The following is a 27,651-nucleotide window of genomic DNA, read 5'->3' as shown; positions in this document are numbered from 1 at the left end:
TGCGCCACAGAGGCTGTCCATGTCTCTCGTAAATGAAAGAGGTTTAAATTGACTGGTGGATTCTGAAAATCAAAAGACAGAGGCCAGCCACACTTCCATTCAGTTGATTGCCACTTGGTGAAATGACTGAAAGACCTTTATGGACTGATTGACTCAGCAAGCCTGGCAGTGGCTAGATTGGCTCCACTGATTTCAGAATCACCTTATTCTTGGTGTAACACGACATTGGCAGTGAGAAAACAAATGCACGGATGAGCAGAACTGCGATCCTATGCATTTTTATTGTGGTTCTGTGGCGAACAGTAGGCCAGACATAGTCCATCACAGCAGGTACTACTGATGCAATTGACAAAGCGACATGAACATGGCTGGAAGTCCATCCTGACCAAGGCCTTCTGGATTATGCCTTGAGCTCTAATGCATTTGGTACTGAGATGTATCTGCTAGGAATCTGGTGGCCCAGAAGAAAGCAGCACATCTACTTGTATCCTTGTGCCCGTACCTTTATGTACATTAATTCCCTAGTCTATTCCCCAGCAAAGGACTGATTTTCTCATTTTAGGACTGATTTTCTAGGTTTAATTTGAACTACTTGAGAACAGCACAAAATGCTCCCCAATGCCCACTAAGTCCATATATAAAAAAGCAGTCAATTGTATTTTCCAATGAGAAATCTGCGAAATGTTCTATTTCAAGAAAAGCATATGAGTGGTTTATGGAATGGACTTATGTGGGTGATAAACTGTGGGTAATAACCAGCAACCATGTTATGATTTCCTAATGGCTTTTATTTTTCTCCTTATGTTTTTGCATATGTTCATGCATTATTATTAAATATAGTTATTTTGTGTAAAGAGTTTTTTATCTTAACAAAAAGTGTAAAATGAGTAAGTAAAGGCAAAGATGCAGAGTTTTTTTTTTAATATCTTCATGTCCATAGGCGGTGACTTTCGTTTTGGTAACCTTTTCCTACCCTTCTAGCCAGTTCACTGATTTAACATCAGTTATGACTTCATCCATATATAACTCATAATCTATTGACATAGCATTGACAACTTGAAGTTTTATTTCTCAGAAAATGTATTATAACTGATACCAGTGATCAATTTCAGAAAAAAACATAAGCATTGAGTCTCATGTATATGTACGTTTGTAAGTTCACTTGTATATCAGAAGCAGAGCTGCAAAGCAACAGAGGACCGTGTAAGAGAGGAGAGTACATAAGGGTACAGTTACATGTGTGTGACAGATTTCTCTAGATGTCCATTAACGAGATGTTCCATGAAATGAAGAAATGCAAAAAGAACAGATGATGGAGAAAAGGCTCAACAAATATAAACACTCACCCCAGTAACAGATCTGGTTTAAATCATCTTATTTTTGCATGCCATGGCATTCCAGTTTGGACCCAGCTGTTCGAAATTGGGTCTCTGGTTGATAGAGGTATGCACCCTCTCCACTTAGGGACCCCAGTCCTAGTCAGGGTAAGTAACAACACAACCTAAATTATCCTGTGCTCACCCTCAGGTAGCCTGGCACAGAGCAGGCAGGCTTAACGTAGAAGGCAATGTGTAAAGTATTTGTGCAATAACTCATACAGTAATACAGTGAAAACACCACAAAGGTACTCCACACCAGTTTAGAACAATAGATAATATTTATCTGAATAAAATAAAATAAGACCAAAATGGTAACAATCCAACATTCACAAGAGAAGATAGGATTTTTTAAAGATTAATTGTAGTATAGCTCTTAGAAGCACAGTAGCTCCAACTGGGGCTACCATGACGTCATGACGGAGTTGCTTCCACCAGTCCAACACCATTCGTGGCGGAGTGCTGTCCGATATGGAGTCGCACGGACCCCGAGCACAGTACCTTGAAAATGATGTGGAAACAAAGACATTGCCCAGAGTCAGGGAGGTGAGGCATTGCTGGAGCCAATGCTGCTTCTGTGCCGTACTGCTAGGCAGGGGAGGCATCAGTTCCTTACTCCTAGGCAGGGAAGGTGAGGCGCCGACCCTTACAGTTGTAGAGGAGGTGATGCAGCATTGATTATTTTTGACACAGCACGGTCGATGGATCCAGCAGGTCAAGACATAAGGTGCCGTCTTTGCAGGGTTGAGATCACACCACAGGGCCGCAGGTGCTGAGTCATCGGCGCCCTGGACGTCGGTGACAAGGTGCTCTGGACTCATGCTGTGGCAGGCCTTTGGTGGTGCTGCAGCGGAGGTTGCAATCTGCAAGGAACACAGCTCTGGTGCTGGTGGTGGCGCTGCGTCGGAGGATGTCTCCGGTCCTGAACTCGTTGTGGGTGTCAGTACACTGGTTTCTTCTTTGTTTCACCAGAACTCACTCCTAAAGGCCCAGGAATTGAGGTTAGCACCACTTAGCAAGTCAGGACTCTGAGTAAGAGAGCCCAGGTACTGGCAGATGAAGTCTTTGGTGTCCCTGAGACTTCTTAATAGGAGGCAGGCTCAGTTTAGGCACTTGAAGATCACTTGTGGGGGAAGGCAAAGTCCTTCCAGCAGAGTTGGGGAACAGCAGGCAGCAGCGCAACATGAAGTCCTTCCAGAAAAGCAGTCCAGTTGAATCCTTTGGGTAGCACTGTAGTCCTTCTGACAGAGGCCAGTTGCAGGTATAGAGGTGTCTGATTTGAGGGGGGTCACAGACCCTGTATATATGCACCATAATGTGCCTTTGAAGTGAAGGAGTCTTCAAAGAGTGGTTTTGAAGTCACCAGTTCCCCTTTCAACACAGTCCTGTCTGCCAGGAGATCTGTGGGGTTAGCAGTCCTTTGTGCAAGGTTAGGCCACTAGTGTTTGAGGTGGAAGTGAGAGCCCCTCCTCTGTTCCTGCCCAGGAAGAACCATCAGTATGTAGATGAATATAGATGCACCTGAGTGTCCTGTGTTTATGGCTGTCTGGGTGAAATGTACAAGGAGAGCTGTTACCCAGCACAGACCAGACATGAAATAGAGATGGGCTGTAAGGCACAGAGAGCAGGAAGTGCAGAGAACTGTCTACTTTCTAAAAGTGACATCTCTTATATAGTAATGTTAAACCTGACGTCACCAGTAAGCATGATTTCTCACTACCATTCCAAACATACCAAACATGGCAATGCAAGGTCAGAATGTACCACTTAAAAGTACATAAGGGAAATGTCCAGTGCTGGCCTACAAAAAGAGCAGACCTCACAATAGTGCAAACCGACTTTGGGAGTTTTTCACTACCAGGACATGTAAAACTCATATGTACATGTCCTGCCTTTTATTTACACAGCACCCTGCCCTATGGGCTTCCTAGTACCTACCTTAGGGGTGACTTATATGTAATAAAACAGTGGTTTAAGGCTTGGCAATTAGTTTTCAGTGCCAAGCTGAAGTGGCAGTGAAACTGCACACATGCCTTGCAACAGCAGGCCTGAGACATGGTTAAGGGGCTACTTATGTGGTTGGCACAATCAGTAATGCAGGCCCATTAGTAGCATTTCAATTTACAGGACATGGGCACAAATAGTTCACTTTACTAACAACATATAGGTTAATTCATTATGCCAGTTGGATAGGAGTCAATGATACCATGTTTAGACGAGAGAGCATAAGCACCTTAGCACTAGTTAGTAGTGGTAAAGTGCCCAAAGTCCTAAAACCAGCAAAAACAAGATCAGTAAAATAGAGTGAGGCAGACAAAAAGTCAGGGTAAGACCACCCATAGGCTGTCAGGTCTAACACCAGCCATATGCAAATCAGTCTTGACCCTGCCCCAAATGAGAACAGTCCAGCCCGAACTGCCAGGTCAGGTCCTCACTGGACTGGAAACAAGCAGCCTGGGAGCGGTTTTGGGGTACCTCCCCTCATCGTCAAGGCTAGCTTGATTCTGGTGGCATATCAAACACAGGACCCACATCTGGGAATAACCTTTCCCTTTAGGGTGACAAATGCAAAAAGAACTGATGATGGATGGAATGCTGAACAAATCAAGCATTCAACCCCAGACACGGATCTGGGTTAAAGCCATTATTTTTGTTGCATCCAATGCCATTCCAGTTTGGACCCAGCCAAATGCGAATCAGTCTTGACCCTGCTCTGTACGGGAACAGTCCAGCACAAACTGCCAAGCCAGGTTCTCCCTGGACCAGAAAAAAGGATCCTGGGACCAGTTTCAGGGTATCACCCCTCATCAACATGGATAGCTTGAATCCTGTGGCTAGCGAGCACAGGACCTAGGTCTGGACATACCCTCCCCACTTAAGGCAACAAATGCAAAAAGAACAGATGATGGCCAGAATGCTGACATCTCAAACATTTACTGCCGGTTGCACATCCTGGTAAATCCATGCTTGTTTTGCAAGCCATGCCATGCCATTCCAGTTTGGACACAGCCATATGCAAATCAGTCTTGACCCTGCTCCCCATGGGAACAGTCCAAACTACTAGTCCAGGCCCTCCCTGGACTAAAAACAAGCACTCTGGAACTGGATTCAAGGTATCACCCCTCATCAGCCAGGCCAGCTTAAATCTAATGGCATAGCGAGCACGGGACCCACGTATGGGCATACCATTCCCACTTAGGGCGACAAATGCAAAAAAGAACAGATAATGGGCAGAAATGCTGAAGAAATCAAACATTCACCCTGTAGTTACAGATCTAGGTTAAAGCCTTTATTTTTTGCAAGCCATGCCATTCTGGTTTGGACATGGCCATATGCAAATCAGTCTTGACCCTGCTCCCATGGGAACAGTTGAGTCGGAACTGCTCAGCTAAGTCCTCCCTGGACCAGAAACATCACCAGATCATACAGGTGACCAGTGAAATGATGCAGAAAAATAATTGCTAATTCCTTTAGAGTTTGTGTACAGTGCTCAGTGTTCCACTTTTGATGACGGTCTGTGACTCATATTTTTGTTTTTACATTGTCAATGTTTTCTACTTTCCCAAATAAATAAAAGTCAGAAGTAATTTCTTCTCTGATTCCTTTCCATGTCACTTAACCTTGAAACTTATAGCCCGAATCACAAAGGTACTTATGTGTAGTGAAGTTACGATTGAGGAGTCTCACCAGTCGGGGGAGACTATCCACACTGCAGTTCTCAGTGTCGAGATTCTCCTCGAGTGTGGGAATTCCACCCTGAGTGCTGAGACTCTGCACTTGTAACTTTACTACACATAAGTTCTTTCACTTTGGTCTATTTTTCCAAATGGAAATGGGCTTTCAAAAACAAAAGTAACAACTACAGGCAGGGTAGAGATAAAATAATAGGACCAGCCTTCCTAAAGTTTTGAAGCAAGTGATGGAGTATGTTCGTAATGGGTGGCTTACGGTAACAAAATTAGTTGTGAGTACTCAGCCTTTTTTTCGAGGCTGCTGAAGAGCTTTCAGTGCAGGATCAGGTCCTGTTAGGTGTGATTGGTAGGAACTGTTGGCATCTCATTTGATTAGGAAAGTGCTTGATTATCATTTGAGTTTCACCATTACTAAGAGGAGAGTTTATTTTGTGTTTTGTGGGCATCGATAAAGAGGTTGAATAGATACTTATAGAGTGTGTTGTGTGTGCTAGTTGTTAGAAGAGATTTAAGGCAAGCAAACCCCTTCCACACCATTGAATTTCCTTGCAAGCCTTGGGCTGAAGTGTGTATTGACATGGTGGTACGTTTATAATCACTTTTGCTTTTGCTTTTATTATCTCTGCACTATCACAGCAAATGGCCCAAAGTGCAGTTCATATGTTAGACGAACTATAGGAAAGCAGTCCTCTTTTTGAAAGATGTATGCTGTAAGTGGTGGGTTTTCCTTTCAGACAATCGTCCAGTTTGTTGGATAAGTCATGGTGACAATTCTGGAGACTGCTTGAGTAAAGATCTCCAAACTTCTCCATATTATCATCAGATGAGTGATTTAGTGGAGTGTATGAGCACGCAAAGGACAAGAGCTAATGATTTCAAGATTGAAGATACAGTTAGATTGATGCTCTAGTTTACAAACCAACCTCACATTCTGTTACCAAGGTATTGCCCTTTGAACTATTATAGGGAAGAAAACTCTTCTCTAAACGTTTCCCAATATTGATGGCTAAGTGGTTAAAAAAAGGTGAATCTTAGGGAGAACTGTATTGTATTGGGCGTGGGAGGGTACACAAACCTGAAGAGAGGTAGAACGATACATTTCATGAAGAGAAACACGTAAAATCAATAGATTTGTATGCAGGTGATGTAGTGTGGGTACTCAAATATTAGATGCGGTGGAGGGTGAGTCAAAGATTGGTGAGCCAGCGATTATTGGCAGAGTTTTTGGGAATGCTGTGGGAGTCCAAGGGTGACACTGGTGTAGTGATGAAAGAGTGGTTAAATCATGTTGAAGTGAAGCAAATGAACCGGAGGGGATTAGAAATGTGCAGTCGGTGTTACTGGTTTCATGATGGCGCGAGCAGACAAACACGCCCCTCATTAGGTTTTATTGACTTCTGCATGCCCAGTCACCTGTTGCGACAGCAGGTGTCTAGGGGGCTGATTGGCTGAGCTGCTGCTTAACCATTGTCCGCTTATCTTAGCAGATATCATCATTCCATGTTGTTATCTGAATAAAGGCTTTGGTTGGCTGGGTCAAAACGACTGGCAGCCTAAGTGGTAAAAGAGCGACTCCCACTGCGGAGGATCTGCATACCCAAAGTTCTGCTTTTTTCTTTGCTTTAAAAAAGGTATTATACCACTTTAGTTCTCAAAGGGTTCTTGGAGAAATGGGCTAACAGTTTGATAATTCATTGGTGCTGAGGTTTGTAGAAAAAAAAGTAAGGCACATATTTATACTTTTTAGCGCCGCTTTTGCGTAGTTTTTTATGCAAAATCGGCGCAAACTTACAAAATACAATTGTATTTTGTACGTTTGCGCTGCTTTTGCGTCAAAAAATGACGTAAATGTGACGCTAAAAAAAGTATAAATATGGGCCTAAGTAAGCAACATGCCCAGCTTAATCTGTAAACATGACTTCCACTTCCTGCCAGTGTAGCTAATGATGGACAAAGGACGCATTCCCCTGGCCCGTTATCAAAGCATTGCCCTAGTGCTTTGAACAGCTGCTAGCAACTTCAGAGGCAAAATAGGATCCCTGCATCCTCGCACAGCATGAGCAATGAAGGGTAAGATGTATGTGTCACACTCTTTAATCAACAAGCTCCCTAAATAAACTGCAATTTTCTTTCAAGTTTAAAGCGATAGGGTACATTGCATCAGCATTGAAGGAATGCATTGTATTTTTATGTACAGTGGATGTGTCATTAAAGCCCTCAAAGTCCCTGTTCTTCTTACGTATCAAATTAAATTGCTATTCTTTGCGTGTAGGCGGTTTGCTCCGCAGCCTGAGCGAGTCTATAAATTATCAGGCTCATTCCTGCAAGAAGAATATGATGTACAGGAGCCCCATGTGAAGGGGGTACAGCAACGATTTAGCCTTCCAATATTGTAATCAATACATGCATTTATATTAGTCGATTATCAGTGTGGATTACACAGCGACTTCTTACTAAATAATGGCGCAAAACAAATAACTGTAAAATGCACTGAGAAAATATTTCAGCCGAAAAATGTACATCTTACTTCAGTATCGAACGTTCTGTTTGCAGAGGATGTATGTTCTCCTATTCCACAGGAAAACATGAGCTGCTGAAGTTCACATTCTGCCAAAAATCTGTCAAAGAGCAAAGCACTTTCTGTTCTCAAGAGAACAGACAACAGGTTTCCTGCTAATCCTGACTCCTATTCAAGGAAGATGGACAGGATTTTGGCAGCCAGTCAATTTCAAAGCATATGTAAATGAACTCTTAAGAGTGTAAACGAGTTCAGATGGATCTGTTCATTCAAGCAAAATTAGTCGGTGGAATTCATCATATATGCAGTTGGCAAGCAATGGGTTTTTGTTGTAAGGACCTGGGGGCATGTAGCATGTGTTTGTTGTTACATTTGGAGGTTTCTGTTGAAGTGCACAATCCTCACACCAAGATAACGAATTTCCTTCATTGGTATAAAACAGGTGGAACCATACAGTTTGTAAACAGGAAAATGGTAACGAAAACTAACACAAGTTCAAATTTCAAATGTATGTATTTATGCAAAATTATCTTAAATCATTGAATATACAATTCAGCTTTCTAAAAGTAAAAAAAACCTACATATTGCAATAGTGTAAAACATAGTTAAACCAATAACATGATTAAAATCCAATGTTATAGTTTTCTGCCTGACAGATTCACAATATTGTCGAGCACAAGTTGAAAGGTCCATGATAAATTTTGTTTATGATGAATTTTCTTTGTGAAATCTATCACTAATATAGGAGGAATTAAAAGTATGCATGTATCTGGCTTGTCTATGAACAGCACAGTGATTCAATATCTACTATGTAGCAGCACTGGGCCGCTCGTAAGCTGCTGGAAATGTGAAAACCAGCAGTTCAGGCATTAGCCATAATGTCAGTTGATGTTATAGGAAGGGTCTCTTTGCTGCTCCAAAAGGCATCAAATCTGTCCTGTTTGTCAGGGAAGAGGGCTGCAAAATGTCCTGTTACACATGGCACTAAAATGGTAGAATCGGCCTGAGTTATTGTCCCGTGGCCAGGCATCTCAGAAGCCTTGGTGGGAGCCAATGGTTTTGTAGGGCTCTTATTGTTCTCTCATCTAAGCTGGAGCATATCATTTTAGGAAACGTACAATGGGGAAAAGGAGCCACAATAATTGGCTGCGCCCACTAGTGCCTGAGCATTTGCTGCATCAGGCTGTTGAAGGCAACTTTTTGTTCAGCAAATACATCTAACATTAATGCTGGGCCGCTAGTAAGTGCGAGACCGGGGGCAAAGAGCCCTGGCTGCCCATCCCGTGCGATGGCACTGCATGTGGCTTAACCCGGGCCATCCCAGGAGCAATACAAAAAGAGGGCATGCTTCTGATATAACCTGGGTAGACTTGCACAAGTGACCCTGTACCATCAATCCTTTGAAATGTCACCCCACCTCATGCATCCCGTAGATGATGCTCCCCGCAAAGATGCTTCATGGTTTCTAGAAAATATTACACTCATTGCCATTAACCTCCACTCATCTTACCTTCTAACACCATGATGGACCTGGTCTGCTCTGCTCTTCTCTGAAAAAATCATAACAAATTGCATAAAATCTCACCTGAAGTAGCATTGCTGAAGTTGAAACACAGCGAAGATGAAGGAAAAAGCAGCCCAAAAAAAAACGAAATGTCATCCAAACATACTGCTACAGAGCTCAAGTGCCCCTTGTTTCTCCACATGTCCCAGAACCACAAAACCAATCTTGAAATGTGTGAGGATTCCCAGCAATTCTTACTAGTGGTCCTAGAGTAAGATTGAATGGCCTAGATGCAAGGATCAATCAGTAACTTTGAACTTCAGTCTGTCTCCACCTACGTCAGGAATGACTGATCTGCTCCCTGGAATCCTGTTCTCTCTCCCAAGGCCCAACCACCATTCTAGAAAAAAACATGCCATGTGCACATTAACTGACAGCCAATTCACAAAACTTCTTTCAACTGTATCACCTATGGCACAACAAAGGGCACCTTTTCATAGTTGACGTAAATGTTTCAGAAATATGCCTCCAAATTGAAATGTGCCCATGGTATGTCCTGGTAATTTGAATATATTTGATCCATTACCACATGTGAAGCATTCTTCTGAGCTACATGAACACATTTTAGTCATTTAGGGGAGAAGTAGTACACCCTGGCAGTGGCATTTATGACCACCTCGGAAACTTGCAACCATCATCGCTGCCCAGGCTGAAATGAATGCTGATGTACATTTGCCACAATAAACCTGCTCCATGTGGCCTGATTTTCAGTTGATAGCAAAGTATTTTATTTCTTTTGGAGCCTATCACTTTGTTGTTGAGAATATTTAGTTAATTTGTGTTTATTTCCTTGTATATTGATATAACAGATAATAATTGTGATAAATCTAATTTGGCTAACCTCAGACATTGACTCAATATTACCCAGATATTCTCTCACTAGTGGACTTCCTGGTGCCTTTAGCTACATTCCTTACCAGGCGCTTCCGCCATGAGAAGTCCCAGGTCAACCTAGAATGCTTCAGACCCTCCACCTGGCGCTTCAGGATTTCCAGGCATGGATCCGAAGTGACTGATTCTGCACCAGCCCTCCAGTACCTCCCTGCGCCAGAGGTGCTGTCCTGACATCTGAGTAATTGAGCATATGCCCAGGGGGTCTCTCAGAAACATCACCTTGGGACTATATCTCTGATAGAGCATGTGTAGCTGCTACGAGACATCCACAAGGACTGTGTCAAACCCTACCTGCCCATACCAGCCTCTCAGAAATTAAGCTTTTAAATGCATGCTTCATAGCTCAGTAGGGATGTTAAGGAAAGGTTCTAAAGAGATTGATGTTTCTCTAAGATGCAGCATATATGGAATGGGCCATATATTCTCTTTCTCCCTCCTCTTGATTCTGGATGTGACGTTAAAAAGTGAAATTCTGCCAAAAACTTGTAACTTTAATCCAGGCCTCACAGGGTTGGTGAAATTCCCCATCGCCATTGATCAGGGTCTGGAAAACAAACATTAGGCATGCATGCTCAGAAATTTGAGCCTGTTTCATGCAAGCCTCTTCTGCCAACTATCCGAAGAAGTGAAATATTGTAAATACATTACTGTGTCAGCCTAAATAGGGTGAAGAAGGTGAGCCATCTTGAAGGTATTTAGGATCTGTAACTCGCCAGCCATGTTAATACCAAGGTCTTTAATTAAAAGTCTCCTCTTGGACTATTCGTTTCATGGTTCATGTTCAGGCTTGGGAGCTGTCATCTGTGTGCAGCAAATATAGTGGTACAGTAGGAATTTATTGGGAATTAAGAGCCAGGTGATGAGGCCTGAGAGGCGGTGACGAGCTGTCTACATCAGTATTTCCGGACTGCACCATTGCTGCCAAAGGCCATCAAGGAGTTTTATCTATTAAAGCACTTTATTAGTAGAGATACTTTTTATCTCTCACGAAATGTGATCAAAATATTGATACAGAAGTGAAATTCCCCGGGAAGTCTTGTTTATAGGACAGCACAAAATGATGAGGTTTTGTCACTGCTAATCTAAATCTGCCAGTGTGTGAGAGATAAAAAGGTGTAGGCGCCTGACTCATCCAGGTGAAAGAAACCTGCCCACCGGGGCACCTCGCGGAGTCACGCCCCACCCCGTGAAAGACAACACCCCCTCCCCCTCCGGATCCGAGGTTCCTGCAGGACAACTTTCTCTACAGCTGCAGAAACAGCCCTTAGAACTATTTGCATCACAACAGTGTAATTATATGCGTATGTAGGGCCAGATGTATCAAAGCTTTTTGCATACGCAAACGGTGCGAATGCCCGTTTGCGAATGCAGAAAGCCATTTCAGAATGTATTAAAGGCATTCTGAAAGCAATTTTAGGAATCGCTAAAATAGCGATTCCTTAAAATTGCGACCCTGTTTAGAGAGTCGCAAATAAGAAATCGCAAATAAGGAATCCTTATTTGCGATTTCTAAAGCACATTTAAGAAGCAATTCCTTAATGCGAATTGGGCATTAAGGAATCGCTATTTACCACCAAGTTTTACTTGGTGGTAACCATGTGCAAATTTTAAAAATGCATTTAAAATGCCCTTTTGGCATGTATGCACCTTACATGTTGTAAAAAAAATATTTTGGGGTGCTGCAGACCTGGCTTAAGGCCCCCAGCACCCTGGACTATGCATTTAAAAAAATTGCGATTTCCAGTTAGGAATTCGCAATTTTGGAAATGCAAAAAATTTGCAAATATGGGCCTACAGGCCCATAGGTGCGATTGGGGGCCGGTATCGCAATTTGCGATTCGGTAATAGCATTTGCGATTTTTAAGAAATCGCTATTACCGAATCACAAATGTGATTCATTTCTTAGAAATCGCAGTTTCCGATTCGCAAAAGGCCTTTTTCATAGATCTGGCCCATAGTTTTGTATTCTGTGCTCTTTCCTGTGTATGTGCCATCCATCCTTTTGTGTCTTTTAGTTCAAGCATCTCATGTAGCTGAAATTGCAAGGATGAGTAATGGTCTCCCAAGGATGTGAGGGTTGATGCATGGGTCTGTATGACAAGTTGGCATGTGTGTCTAAGGCAGAGCTGGTGAGCTTAGTCTCTAACTTATTTTCGTTTAGCTCACCGCTGTGGTGATGTCATAGACAGGCCATTCATCACCGTAACCAGATCAATAATCCGTGATTTAATTTACTTTACTTTGGAAACTCAACTCCTGTACGTATGGCCCTATTGGTAGTGTTGATTACGTACTGTGAGGTTTAAGAGGGAAGGAGGCCTGCGTGTTAGTGCCCTGCCTCATGTACCAAAGTTGATGATTCTTGACAATTATTAAGATTTGGCACATGGATTAAAACTAACATCGGCAGCTTTAGCTGTTTAACATCTTGTGTAAATGAAAAAAGTAATAAATTAGGAAATACATAAATATATTCTTAACCCCTTAGCTGCTGGGCCTTTCCTCCACCAGTACTGAGCCCTTTTTTGGCTATTTGGGGTAATTTGCGCTTAGGCCTTTAGAACTTTTTGTCCACATAAGCCATGCACACCAAATTTTCATCCTTTTTTCCCAACATCCTAGGGATTCTAAGGGTACCCAGAATTTGTGGGTTCCTCTGGAGGAGACCAAGAAATTAGGCAAAATGCAGTTAAAATTTAGTTTTTTTTTCAGAAAAATTGGAAAAAAGGGCTGCAGAAGAAAGCATGTGTTTTTCCCCTAAAAATGATATCAACAAAGTGTTTGAGGTGATAAAATCACTATCTTCCCAGTTTCCAGGGACAGGCAGACTTGAATCAGAAAACCACATTTTCAACACAATGTTGGCATTTTACTGGGACATACCCCATTTTTACTATTTTTTGTGCTTTCAGCCTCCTTCTAGTTAGTGACAGAAATGGGTGTGAATCCAGTGCTGGATCCTGGACAGCTAAACATTTCTGAAAAGTAGACAACAGTTTGAACTCAGCAAGGGGCCATTGTGTAGATCCTTCAAGGTTTTCCTACAGAAAGTAACAGCTAAAATAAAATAAAAAAATTGAAACTGAGGTGAAGAAAAGAGTCATTTTTGTCCACGTTTTCTTCTATAACTTTTTACAGCTATGGCAGATTTTTTTAAGCAATATATCATTACGTCTGCTGGACTCTTCTGGATGCTGGGATATATAGGGCTTGTAGGTTCATCAAAAGCCCTAGGTACCCAGAGACAATAAATGAGCTGCACCTTGGGTTTCATTGAATACCGGGTATACAGCAATTGGCCCATATTGGATAATTTCTCTTTATACAGTGGTCTGGTCAGCTGTCATTCAAATTTTGCTTCTACCCACCACAGCATGTAGCAGGGCTTAATCGGCTAGTCCACTTAAGCCATTGCCCTCTTCAATGTCAGTGATAGCATTTTGCCTGATCTCAGGTACTCATAAACCTTACAAAGAATTGTACGTCAGTGCCTGGCTACTTGGCCCAATGTTTAGCTTGCCTGTGCTTTTTCTTTCTGCTGTATATCCTTTTTTATTTTTTGTTCTTGGGTGTCTAAACTACGTCTTCAGGTTACTGTAATACAAAGCCAATATTACTATCCTGTTGCACCTATAAGATTCATGTTTTTGTAATATTTCTTCTAAGTGTGCCTGTCAACTTGGAAGCATCCATACTGTTTTGTTGAAATTACATGCCATAGCCAATTTTGTTTTAATTTAAAATGTTATTTTAGATTTATAGCCATCACATTTAGGTATCATGTTTTGTTTATTTTATAATTGGACCTTTTACTTGCAATTTTATGTATATGTGTGTATATATATATATATATATATATATATATATATATATATATATATATTCAAAACAAACTTGTCCTCCGGATAAAAGCGCACTCTCAACAGGTTGCAGTTTATTTTGGAAAGCAGCAAAGCCAGTAACATTCAAAGAATTCTTTACAAATTTTCATGGCCTTACGCATTTCAGACATCTCGTCCTTGGTCACAGGCTAAATGCTTGGGTTGAGCAAATGATTGCAGGCACCTGTTTACTTGATTAAATGCTCTGGTTATTTACACAATGCATCTTGGTAGTGGTAGTCCTGCACATTTTTATTACTTCTTTAGTAGACAATCATTTCTGCCTTGGTAGGTTGCTGCAGCCAAACACACATTAAAGCACATTTAAAAACCTTAGAAGGCGAATTCAAAGCACAGTTACCAAGTTTTGCTGAAATTATTCCATCCTGTTGCTCTTTCTATGATGATGTAGTAAAGTCACACAGACCTGCTTTCTATTGGCAGTGGTGCAGATTTCACGGCTGGATAGGCCGTTAATTATGTGCAAAAACGAAGCTGTCCTCCTGGACAAAAGCGCACTCTCAACAGGTTGCAGATAATGTGTGAAGAATTCTTTGAATGTCACTGGTCTTGCTGCTTTCCAAAATAAACTGCAACCTGTTGAGAGTGCACTTTTGTCAGGAGGACAACTTTGTTTTGCATATATATGTATATATATATATATATATATATATATATATATATATATATAGTGTAGTAACTTGCCTACTGACTTTGCCTGCACGTGTTAACTATTCCTTCAAGGAGACCTAGTATAATTTTAAAAGAGTGATCAAAATTCCTAGTGGTGCTATTCCAAAAGCTGGTAATGGATTACATTTCTACAGGGCTCTGAGTGGTGCGCCATGTGTAGACAGCCGGTAATAATGCATTCTGCATGCTATTCCCAATTCTGAGTCTTATAATCATAGTTGTCATAAATAGAGTGGCAAACTACCAGGTAATACTTTATCCCATCTTTGTATTACCACCAACTTTACAGGCCAATTCGAAATGAAGCCCTTTCAAGTAGGCCATTTTACTTATCGTCTTCTCAGACTCTGCTGTTTTAGCAGGGAGTGGGGGGAGTGATGCTGGGGGCTTTCTAGCTCCCTTCGTAACAAACAGCAACATTTTCTTGTTAATTGCATGTTTCACAAATTTAAAAAATGTACTTGCTCAAAACTCTCTAATTAAGCCTCATAAAGCCTTCGAGTTTCTTAAAAAAATACAATTCCCTTCTGAGACCATTCAAAATATTAATACACTGAAGGAGATTTTACTTTAAACCATGAACTCTATCAGCACTTCATTGTTGCCACGTTGACACCTCTAAAGATATTTAAAAATGTGTTTCGGTCAAAATGAGCCTATGTGTTAAAACATTATTAACTCATTTTCTGGATTACTTTATTCAAATTCTCTGAAGCACTTCCCATGATTGTACTTTAATTGCTTTCTAGGATTGTACTCTGCCTAGTGCCACTGTAAGTTCTGAAAAAGAAGACAGGGCCATGAAATAGCTTGTAACAATGTAACAATGCATAAATGAAACAGTGAGTCAACCACAAGAAGTAGGCGTGCATTTTGACTAGTGCGCATTCTAGGAAACAAAATTTAGATGACCGACTTTCTTGTTAAGAATCGCTATTCTTAAGTGTTGAATAAGAATTTGGCCCCTTTCTCTCTCTCATGGGTAAATTAATTTACATTTTTTTTTCTAATTAAGGCTCCGCTAACATCAATGATCGAAGCATGATGGGGAAGCGCGACAGTGAAATGGCCGTCATTGTGCAAGACACAGAAACAGTCCTTTCTGTGATGGATGGGGAAGAATATTTTGCTGGAAGATTTGGCCAGTCCCTTCGAAAGCAATGCTTCAGGTACTACTGAAAAGATGCATATGTATATGTTATGTTAGCTTGTATTTCAATATTGCACAATTGCCACTTATGCACCATTGTGGTCCTTGTATTTTTCTGAACACGGTTGCAAGCCATATGCTGCATAAGTGGGTGGAGAGGTCAGTGGACAGAAAATGTTGTATGTGAAAAAGAGAGGGGTGCTGTGCCGGGCAGTGGATGTGCTGTGATCATGTTACGCTATGATAAAGTAGTCGGGGAGATGTTGGGTGTACATAGCCTGCATGGTCCTAAGACAGGTAGTACAGATGAATAGGGTGTTTGTGATTGGCTATTTAAGATGTTGATAGGCCAGGAGGTGTGGGGGACTTGCTGATGCTGCTATGCATACCAATGGCTCATAGAGTCTAGGTGTCACTTCTTGTATCCTCTGGTTCATTGTGCAGGACCACTTTGCAGGCCGCTACACCTTTGTCTTCCTGCTCTTCGGGATGGCTGTAAGTAGCTCAGAGAGCCTCTACTGATATAGACAGCTTTCATTTGTATTATTTGGTAGCCAGTATGGCGTGAATTTACTTGTGAAGCAAAGAGTCAAGTTTTTTGGTGTCATTTGAATTTGGTGTGACCTTGGTTTGTCCGGATTCAAATCAGTGAGGATTCCAACCATTGGATTAAGAATGAGAAGTCTCCTTGGTGATGTTTGTAGTTTGAAAGACTCACTAACCAGGCCTGGGGCATTGGAAAAAAAAGAAATTGATTGACTGGTATGGATGCAATTTTTGCTAGAGGAACATCAGTCTGATACTTAGTACTGATTGCTGTGTAATGCAGAATGACTTTAGTTAAATTCTTCAGTCCGCCAGCATCCAGTGTAGTTTTTGAAGCGCTGGCAGGATGTGATCCACAGTAGTGGCATCTGGCAGCTTTAGGAGGGAGGGGGGCGGGCGGGGCACACTCACACACACACACACACTCATTCTTTCACACACAGACACGCACGCAAGCACGCACGCACATCCATTAACACTCATACCATTCAAACATGCACGCATGCACAAAACATTCATTTTAAAACATCACACACACTCATTCTTTCACACACGCACGCACGCACATCCATTAACAACATTCATACCATTCAAAAATGCATGCACGCACCAAACATTCAATTTGAAACATCACACACATACACACACACACTTACCTTTGGCCTCCAGGTCCCTGGAGGGTTGGGACTGCTGCCTTCCCTCATTGGCTGAACTTAGGTCAGCCAATGAGGGAAGGCAGCAGTCCCTGCCTCGTCACAGAGTGGGATGGGGTCAGTGAGACTCCTGACCCCACCCCACTCTGTGACAAGGTGTCACTGATTGACACTCGCCCTGGGCACTTCAGGGCTTAAACTGAAGCACCCAGGGAGAGTGTCAATTGGTGACACTTTCCTCGTCACCCAGGGGAGGGCCTCGAAGCACCTTTGCTGGGCCGAGGAGGTCACGCCCATAGGAGCTGTGATCTCCTCAGCCCAGCAAAGTTCAGCTCAGGCAGCCAGGAGTCTGCGCAAATCGTGCATGTCTCACTCCCGTCTGCCTGACCTGAACATGAAGAGTGTCTGTCAGGCCGACCTTTGTTCAGCCTGACAGACACTCTTCATGGGGGGCAAAACGTAGGTGGGCATGGCCCCTCTGCCCTAAAGGACGGGCCACCACTGATCCACTGGGTGGAGGGGGGTGGGCTGGCCTATTCACTTCTGGACTCCTTGAAGTTTGCGGCACAGATAATCTGCGGCACTCAGCTAGCCTCCATATTCCTAAACATGTATAACGGCACATTGATGATATGTATTAGTGAATTACACCCAAGAAGTGAGAAACCTGTCTTGTAGACGTGGCCACATGTGCTGCTGTATATACCCATTAGTTGTATCAAAGCTGGTTTGCAAGGTGGATGCACGTAATGGCTTATATACTAGGGGACATTCCGGGTGGAGATATTTTCTGCTGAGCAAATTGTCGGGATATGGCTTTTAGTTACCTACTAATATAAAAACTTCACCTGACCCCACCTTGGAATAAAGCATTTATATTTTAATCCTCACATAGGGTTAATAACTGCTAATTCAGTAATCAGGACACCTTTATAATGAAGGAGAAAGTTATACCTGAACATAACGTTTATCTCAAACACGACAGGCATGGCAGGCTAAATAGTTTGAACTGCAAAACTGGCTTTTAAAAGTTATATATGGTTTTTTTTCAAATTTGCCAAACTAAAATTCATTACTGTATGTACCTAGAGGGCACACATCTTGTTAGGAAAAAGGGGGTTGTTTAATTTTTGAAGCAAAAAACTATGCAAGTCATTTAGAACTGCAGAAATTATGACTGGAGAATTTCTAGGGCGTGGTAAACAAGGCGAACCAAAGTAACCTTGACCGAGGCAAGTTTATAAATCACCTTTATTTTGGTGGTTATACTCACTGCATGGTATAAATACACATATGAAATGAAAGACCATTCGTGACATCCACCCTCCCACCCACACTGCAGGCATGAGTACTTATTCTTGCTTTTATATCTTTCCTTCTTGATTGTATTGTTTTCATTTCCTTTTAGGGTTGTGCTCGGTTGTGCTGGTGACCAGACTGTTGACATTCAGGATCCTGTCAGTGATAAGTTTTTTAAGGAAGTGTGGGTGGCAACCGCAGCTCGCAATGCAACCATATTTGACAAGGTGAGAGGAACAACATATTTTATTTGATTTTACTAACCTGAAAGAAAAACTCAGCAAATAGGGAAATTTAACCCCTTTGTTCTGGTGTCACTAGTGGTGTAACCTGCTGTCTTGCAGTTCTCCATCCCTCCAGTGTTTACCAGGAACATGGATAATGGACTCGATATCTTGAGTATGCACGATGCAATAGAGAATAGATGTGTATTCCCACTGATGGAGGCAGTTGTCACATGTGGATTGAAAGTTTTAATCCATTGGCTGATTCCAGTTTGTTAATAGTTACCCTTGCCCATTCGGGTTGGTAACCATTCAATGCAGTAGTGGTGGCAGAGCTTTGATGCATTCCCTTTTGACTTGTATTTGAGTTTGTAAACATACTTTTCCAGATAAAAATGGTAGTGCACATGTGGTGTTGGGCATAGGGCCCACAACTGGAAAACTTTGAACTAGGGACATACAAACCTTATCTCAGGGAACGCTTGCTGGTAGGTATATTGTGGCTACTTGAAGATTCTGAAATTTTCCCTCAAAAATGTGAGGAAAATGGATGATTATAACCAAAGTTTGAGGTTTGTAAGATATTGTGGTAAGAAAACGTAGCTGGGATCCACTCAAGTGACATTATAATGGACTCCTTTGGTGTCTATCTTACAAAAATATCTAGGTTTGGTAGGTTTAATTGAGTGGCGGCCAAGCGTGGACCCTAATTCTACTGTTTCCAATAACCTCATCTGTGTTAATGAGGAACATGTGATGTCTCCACATTGCTTTTTGGGGCCTTTCTTGCCGTAGGCACTGCCAAAGTGGGGCAGGGTTTTCCTCAATAGTTTGGAAATGTTGACGACCTGCAGCAATTCCAGGAGATTCATATACATAAATGTGAGCAAAATGTATGATTTAATCATTGTTTGCTGTTTGCACAGCACTCTGTGTAAGAACACGTAGAAGGATCCACGCAAGTGACACCACCATGGACTTCCCTGGGTGTCAAGTTTTCAGAAATGTCTGGATTTAGTAGTGTCTTGATTGCAGGCAGATCCTGATCCAGAATAGTGCAGTCATTCCTCCATTCTGCATGCTAAATGAGAGCACACTGAGTTTATTGTAGCTTTAAGAGAGAGGGAGAGAGTGTGTGTGTGTATATATATTTTCACTGGGAAAAAAACAAAGGTTACAGGAATGTTATAGTTAGGTTCATATTTTACCAACTCAAAACCATCAAAATTCTGCTGTTATAGTTATTTCACGAAACTATAACTCGTGTCCTAAGGTAACTATAACTTGCATCCTTTCCATGCACAGTTTTCTCATCAATAATTTTACTGTAAATGATAGTGGTGTTCTCAATGATGTCATAGAAGATGTCATGAGTGATGTAATATCTGGGGTAATTAGCGGTATGTGGTGAGGGTGTGAGTTATCGTTACCTCAGGGCACGAGTTATAGTTTACTTGAAATAACTCTAGCTGAATTTGTGGTATAGTGCATGCAAAATCTGAATCTAACTATAAAATCACTGTAACCTTTAATTTTTTTGTGAATTTCTAACATGTTTTTTTTCTATTTTCTAACTATAACGTCCCTGTAACCTTTGTTTTTTTCAGTGAATTGCTAGGGTTTTTTTAAACATTAAGTGAAATACCTATTGCAATGCCTGGTTTGGGGGGGTGGGTTGGACGCAGGGCCTGGCATTGTACTGCCCCCCCTAAGCTTGCTGCTCTTGCCCCCCTTGCCATCTCTTGTCCAAGTCCATGCCCCTGCTCTCTCTTTACAGCCATGTGCAGCTGTTGTCTTGCCACTGCCCTTCCCGCCTGCCATTAACAGTTAGCATGCTGCCCCATCCACCTCTTTCCTATCCTCTGTTGTCAGAGTCCATGCACCAGCCCCCCTCCCTCATGCCCTGCATAGTCCGTTGTGCTGCCACTGCCCTCCATGTAGCTGAATGTCCCTGCCCACTCCTCCTGCCCTCCGTTGCCCAGTTCTGTGCCCCCTCACTGCACTCCTGCTGTCTGTATGCTTAGTTTGCTGTCATTATCCTGCCCCGCTCTCTGATGTCTGTGGGCATGTCCCTGCTCCCTCCTTTTTGCCTACCATGTTCCACGGACCTACCACCTCTGATCCTATCTACTCTGAGTGTTCTTTTGAACTGGCAATGCCCCTCCTGCCTGCCTAGCATGGTCAGATGGCTGCAGCCTATCCCTACCACCTCCACCCTTGCTGTCCAAGTTCCATGCTCCTATCCCCACACTCCTGTCCTCCATGGTCCATTTTGCTACCGCTTCCTTGTGCCCTCCATGCTGTGTTGTGCTTCAACTGCTGCTCCTGCCTGCCCTGCTTGGTCTGTTGTGAAGCCCCTTCGCCTGCCCTCTCTTGTCTTTGTCCAGCTCCTATCCCTCCTTTCTGTCCTCCATGGTCCTTTGTGCATGCCACTGCCCCTCCCTCTTGCCCACCATGGCCATTGTGCTACCACTAACCCTCCCTCTTGTAATGCATCGTCTTCTGTGCTGCCACAGTCCCCCCACCTGCTCAGGCCCTGTGGCCCTGTGGCCAACCCCTTGCTGCGTACGGCTAGAGGCTGTGGATGGCATGGTGTTAACAGGGTATTGGGGGGTTGGGTGCAGGGCCGCCCGCCGAGTTAAAAAAAACATATAAACTCACTGTAAAAAAAAAAAAAAAAAAGGTTACAGGTCCGTTATAGCTAGGAATTAGCATTTAAAACACATAGAAATTCACTTTAGAAACAAAGGCTGACTTTACTCGCACAACACCATAGAAATTCAGTGTTATAGTTAGAATTATGTCAGGTAACTATCACCCGTGCCCTAAGGTAACTATGGCTCGAGCGAGCGCACCATGCTCAGTTTTTTATGAATAATTTTTCAGCAAATGTTACAGTGATATTATCAATGATGTTATAAAAGATCTCATGAATGCTGTAATATGTGGGATAATTAGCAGTACACCAAATTTCACAGAAAGGTAGCTTTTGGTCTGTAGATCACACTCTTTGTTATTTGATGTAAATCCTTTCAGTAGTTTTCAAGATATGAAAGGAAATCCAAATTTGAATACCTAGGAGCGTGAATACTTGGCTAATAGTGCTGGTCACCTGCTGAGATTTGATTGACTGCCAACACTTCAACCAGAAAGTGTTGCCAGCCATTTTGGGACTGTACTTCAGCAGAGTCCACAAACAAAATGCAAAAAAATAGAAAAGGGGTAGGGTAGGAATACCCTAACCTGCTAGCCTTGGTCCCAGGGTCCCCCTGTGGCCCTGCCAGGTCAAAAAAACATGTTTTTAAAAAAGTTCACAGCGAAATTCACAAATATTTGTGAATTTAATCAAGATTTAAAACAGAAAAGGCAAGCGCTGTGTCCTGCGATTGCTTTTAATTTTGCTCCCAGGTGGGCCAGGTCACGGGGGCATACTTATTTTTAAAATTAAGGAGGGTGCTCATGGGGTCTCCCTGACAGGACTGTTAAAATCCCGGGGACCACCACCACCCACGGGTGGGACTGCAGTGCTTTCCATGGCTACTAAACAAAGAGTACTTACTTCTGTAAAGTACAAATCATCCAAGTGTGTTTTCTCTGCAGTTCCACCTTGATGAATTATCTAATAAAGACACTCGAGGAACAATCACATTGGCAAAGTTATAGGCACACAAGGAGACTGGAGACATTACATCAGCGTCCTTTACGCAGCTGTAAAAGATGCCCTATACATTTACCAAATAAGTTAGCGCTTACTAATTGGCCAGTAGAAATGACACCTATTGGGTAGATATTCTGCAGAAAACACCAACCTCTTCTTAGATAAATATGCAGGGCAGGATTCATTCTGGCACGTTGCTCATTTCACAGAAAATAAACAAATAAACCTCATCTGGAAGCATTTACAGATGTGAACAAAGCAGGTGCCCAAGTTGAAACTTCACCTCTATAAATTACTAATCATCCTAACTTTATGCACGTGGCCATGGCAAAGCAAGTGTGTTTTTCCTCTGCATTTTCAACGTGAAAAGTTAGGGGTAAAACTTGAAGGAGGTGTTTTCATCCTTGCTTTTTTTGAGAGCAGTATCCCATGTAGTAACTGTGATGTGGGGGTTCTTTCTTGTCATCTGCTGCTGAGACCAGATATTGTGTTATCCTTATTCCAAGGAAGATGGTCAGCTTACTAAAAGGACCCTCCAGAACATGTTTTCCACCTATTTTGGAGACGCATTCTTGATGAAAAGGAATATGATCACATCTCCACCAAACAAAGTAGCACATCATGAGTGCTGTGGGGTAGGCCGCAGGGCCGGCCACAGGCCAGGCTCTGTGGCCAAACCTTGCTGCGCAGCCAATGGCCACGCGTGAAGTGGGGTTGAGTGCGTGGCGTGAGGTTTGCTGCAGGACCAACCCCACCGTGCCTTGCGTGGCGGGCGTTTGGGCTGTTATAGGGGTTTGGCCGCACACGGCCAAAGGCTGTGTGTGGCAGTGGTTGGATTAACGTATAGTAATTTAAATTACTTTAGGTTAAAAAAGCAAATGTTATAGGGACGTTATAGTTAGGCTCACACTTAAAACATTCAAAAACATCGAAATTCACCTGTTATAGTTAGAATAATTTCAAGTAACTATAACTCGTGCCATCATCATGCACTGCTAATTACCGCAGATATTACAGCTCTCATGACATCTTTTATAACATCATTGATAATATACTTGCGACATTTGCTGTAAAATTATTCCTGAGAAAACTGTGGATGCCGGGGGTGCAAGTTATAGTTACCATAGGGCACGTGTCCTGAGTTATCCTATATCAAGGGAAGTTAGAAGCTTTCATGGGGTCATTAGTCGTGCAGGGGTATGATTGTTTTCCCATTAAGGAGTTGCAGTGTATAATTTTAGGAAATGTACAATGGGGAAAAGAAAGTAGAGTAATTGATGGCACCCACTGGTGCAGGAGCATTAGCTCTAGTTGGATGGTCAGGCTTGATTTTATGTTAGTAAATGCATTTAACTTTATTGCAGGACCACTAGTAAGTACGAGACCTGGAGCAAAGGGCCCTGACGGCTTTCCCCTTGTTTGGTCCTGCTCACAGGAGCAATATAAAAAGAGGGCATTCCTCTGATATATTCTATGTAGACTTCCACAAGTAACCCAGTGGTATCAATCACTTGAAAAGTCACTCCACCTCATGCATCCCATAGATGATGCTCCCTACACAGATCCACCATAGTTTAAAGATAAAATTAACATTCAGTACTACAAATCTCTAGTCATTTTACCTTCTAACAACATGATGGACCTCTTCTACACTGTTGTTCTGAGGTAACATTACTGAAGTTGATACACAGAGGAAATGGCAACCTAAAGCAACCCAAACAAAACTATATGTTTAATACCTCGAAAGAGTTAAGGTGCCTTCTGCAATGCCCTGTGTCTCTCTCCACATACCCATAAAACCAGGATAGAAAATTGGCAAGATTCTAACCAATTCTAATTACTTTTCCTAGAGACAGATTGGAAGGATTAGGGATCACTCCATAAACTTGGATGTCATATATGACTGAGCAGCTCTCTGGAAACCTATGCTCTCTTCCGAAGCCCGTCCACCAGTCATTGGAAAAGTATTCCATGTGTACATTAAGTGACAGCTGGTTCACAGAACTTCTTTCGACTCTGGGTATCACCCACAACACAACAAAGGGCACTCAATTTCATAGTTATGTAAATGTTTAGCAAAATATGACAACAAACAGAGAGGTACCAGAGGTATTGCTTGGTAATTTCAATATGTTTGATCTCTTAATATATATGAAGCATTTAACTGACCCACCTGAACAGATTTTGGTCATTTGGGGGAAAGAAGTACACCCTGGCAGTGAATCTATGACCACCACTGATATTCAAAGCCATTATAGCGGCCCCAGGCTGAAATGAAAATTAAGTTATATATGCCACACTAAAACTGCTTCATGTGTCCTCGTTTTTAGTTGATACCAAGGTATTATATTTCTTTTGTAGCCTAGCACTTTTTTGTTTGGAATATTGAGTTGACTTGTGTTTACATTCTTGTATATTGAAACAACAGATAACCATTTCAATAATATTAACTTGCCTGACCATAGACATAGACTCAACATATGACTAACCGTACACTTGTACCAGTGCGCTTTCTGGTGCCTTAAGCTACGTGCCATGCTAGTTGGTTCTGCCATGAGAACTCATAGGTCAACATAGAATACACCAGACTCACGATTTCCAGGCACTGATCTGAGTTGACTGATTCTGCCCTACCCCTCCAGTACATCCATGGGTCAGAAATGCTGTCCTGACATCTGACTCAATGAACATTTACCCTAGGGGTCCATCAGAGACACCATCCTGTGATTGTATCGCTGATTAGGGATATATAGGGGGTCATTACGACCTCGGCGGTCTTTTCGCAAGACCGTCAAGATATCGCCGTGCTGAAGACCGCCAGTGGTGGCGGTCTTCCGCTCGGCGTATTATGACCGTTGGCTGCTCTCCGTCCTTGTTCCAACGGAGAGCCGCTAACAGCCATACTGGCCGGAGGCGGGGAATTGGAGGTTGCTTCACCTCCACCGCCACGCCAACAGAATACCGCCCAGCGAATCACGACCTATGATTCACCGTGGCGGTGTTCTGTTGGCGGTGTGGTGTCAGCGGAGCTGCCCCCATGGCTCCAGTCCCCTCCCGGAGGATCGTCGGACCAGGTAAGACGATCGTCCGTGAGGGGAGGGGGGTTGTTGTGTGTTGTGTGGGTGCATGGGGGTGTGCGTCTGTGTATGTAGAGGGGGTGTGTGAGTGCGTGTATGCCTGCGGGAATATCTGTATGGATGTATGCGTGTATGTGTGAATGTGGGTGTGCGTGTATGACTGTGTGTGTGGATGTAGGCATGTATGTTGGCGTGTGTGCGTGTAAGTATGTAGGTGGTGCCTGCGTGCGTGTCGTGTGGGTATGGGTGAAGTGATGTTGGGGGTTGGGGTGGGGAGGGGGGCCCTGTCACCTTTGGGGGGTGGCAGGAGTGGTGGGGGGGTAGGGGAGGGAGTTGGGGTGGGGGGTGGGGGAGACCCCTATCAGTGCCAGGGAAGGAATTCCCTGGCACTGATAGCGCTTACCACCATGGTTTTCATGACGGTTCAGACGGCCAGAAAACCGCGGCGGTAAGCCAGGTCAAAATACCGCCGGCGGTATAGTGACGGACGCCGGGCTGGAGACCCAGGTCTCCAGCCCGGCGGTCGTCTCTGCCCTGGCAGGCGGAACGGAGAACCGGCGGATGACCATGGCGGTTACCGCCATGGTCATAATACGAAAAAAAAGACCGCCAGCCTGTTGGCGGTCTTACCGCTGGTTCTCCGCCTTCCGCCAGGGTCGTAATGACCCCCATAGTTTCTGATCTATGTATAGAGCATTGGCAAGTCGCTAGCTGGTATAAATTACGTATAACTTGCCCCTTCCCCGTGAACTGCATATACCCTTCCATACTACATCACTAATAGCAAGTTAAATCATAACATTCATAACAAGTCATGACATCTCAAATGACATAATTTATGATAACAGTGTGCATGGAAGAGGGACAAGATATAACGGAGGTGCACTAGTACTAGTACATTGTGAGCGGGCCATAAATTATAATTGTAAGGTATACTACGAAAGTTATAACTATAGCTTTTGGATTTCTAATGTTTGAGCAGTTTGTGTAGTTTATGTTTTTTTTTTTTTAGAAATAATAAATTGTTTTTCTAACTAATTGTTTAAATATATTATGTCTAGTTGACTTTCTGCTCCATCTTACCATCCTCCCCTTCCTCAAGGGAGGCAGAAAGACTATTTCATCAGTTTTTTGTTCTATTTATTCCCCTGGTGTCTAGAGGGGTTTCTGCCCCTACTGGAGGGGGAGACTAGGGGGTAAACATAGCTATCTACCACTCGGGTGTGGGGATTGGCAGAAAGATTATTGTGCCCAGTGGTAGCACTAGCTCATGTCCACAGGAACACCCCCTCCAAAGAGTAATCCTTGGTTATCTTGTAGGATGGATCCGTGTTTGGGGTTCACCCTCTTTGCATGATCTGGAAGCAGAAGCCTGTGATCCCCAAGTTGGCATCTCCTAGTATACTGGAAACTGGATGAGAGAGCGCTGTCCCTCCCATGTTGATTGGTGCTCGGGGCAGAATTATTCCTCTTTCATAAATTGAAGCAGACTCTGCCATTTGCACCATCTTCTTTCTTTTTGCTGTGATGTCAGTGTACTGCACATCCCAGCAAAACTAAACCAAACAAACTTTGTGTGTGAAGGAAACGTTTTCCTTCAAGTTGCAACTTTGGTTTTGGAAAAAAAAATGTTTATTTTGGTCTCACATGAAAAAATTTGTTTTCCAGCAGGGTTGATGACCTGTTGACATCGACCTTACTTTGAAGGTAGTACTGTGATTGTCAAAGGGCCACAAAGGGTCATTAAGAAAGAGTTGTTTTGTGATGGTCTCTTAAATTCCTTAATCACTAAATGTCCAAGTTGAGAAAATAACCATCCGCTGAGGATATCCTACCCTTGATTTGATAAGTCACAGTTTTAACACATACTAGCATTAATCGGTTTAAGGATATAGTTATCATTGCTTTAATTGTTCATACTTATTGAATGAGCAATAGCATCAGAAAATATTTTTCCATAGGTAAGTGCAAACATTTCCTTCTTGGCTTGGGGAATTTCGAACCATCAAATTCCCTTAAAATGTTAACTCTCTGGACCTAGTAGGTCCTTTACCAAAACCATGTAATTGTGATTGTATTTATATAGCGCTTACTACCCCGACGAGCCGTTGAAGCGCTTTTCGGTGAGTAGCATGCTACTCCGGAACCCAAGAGGAATTAGTGGTGGATTAGTATAGGGAAATATGAGTACAATATTAGTATTAGAATAAATTAATTTGAGCGCAGGATATGTGAGTTTGTTAGTTGGATTGACTAGAGTAGTGGGGAGATAGAGGAGGAAAGAATCCAGAAGTGATAATTGGGAGTTTATAGTAATAGGATGAGGCTTGGGATGAGTAAAGGAGAGATGGAGGAGGGAAGAGTCTGTGGAAAGGAGTTAGGGTGATCATAAATGAGGGGGAATTCAGTAGGGTTGTTTGGGAGAT

The 27,651-nt window shown here is 42.8% G+C and overlaps 1 protein-coding gene across 2 annotated transcripts in view; it reads left to right on the top strand.

Annotated features, from left to right (window-relative positions):
• The window catches only part of PLD1 (phospholipase D1), a 370,963-nt gene that overhangs the window by 335,430 nt on the left and 7,882 nt on the right, over positions 1-27,651 (top strand). For both annotated transcript variants that reach the window (XM_069213037.1, XM_069213036.1), the window contains 2 exons: positions 15,634-15,787; positions 18,376-18,493. In XM_069213037.1, the coding sequence (XP_069069138.1) occupies positions 15,634-15,787; positions 18,376-18,493 (272 nt within the window). The remainder of the gene's footprint in view (positions 1-15,633; positions 15,788-18,375; positions 18,494-27,651) is intronic.

The sequence above is a fragment of the Pleurodeles waltl genome, chromosome 11 (assembly GCF_031143425.1).
Source record: "Pleurodeles waltl isolate 20211129_DDA chromosome 11, aPleWal1.hap1.20221129, whole genome shotgun sequence".
Taxonomy (NCBI): domain Eukaryota; kingdom Metazoa; phylum Chordata; class Amphibia; order Caudata; family Salamandridae; genus Pleurodeles; species Pleurodeles waltl.
Note: the sequence above shows the minus strand (reverse complement) of the source record. Positions and strands in the feature narration are given on the sequence as shown.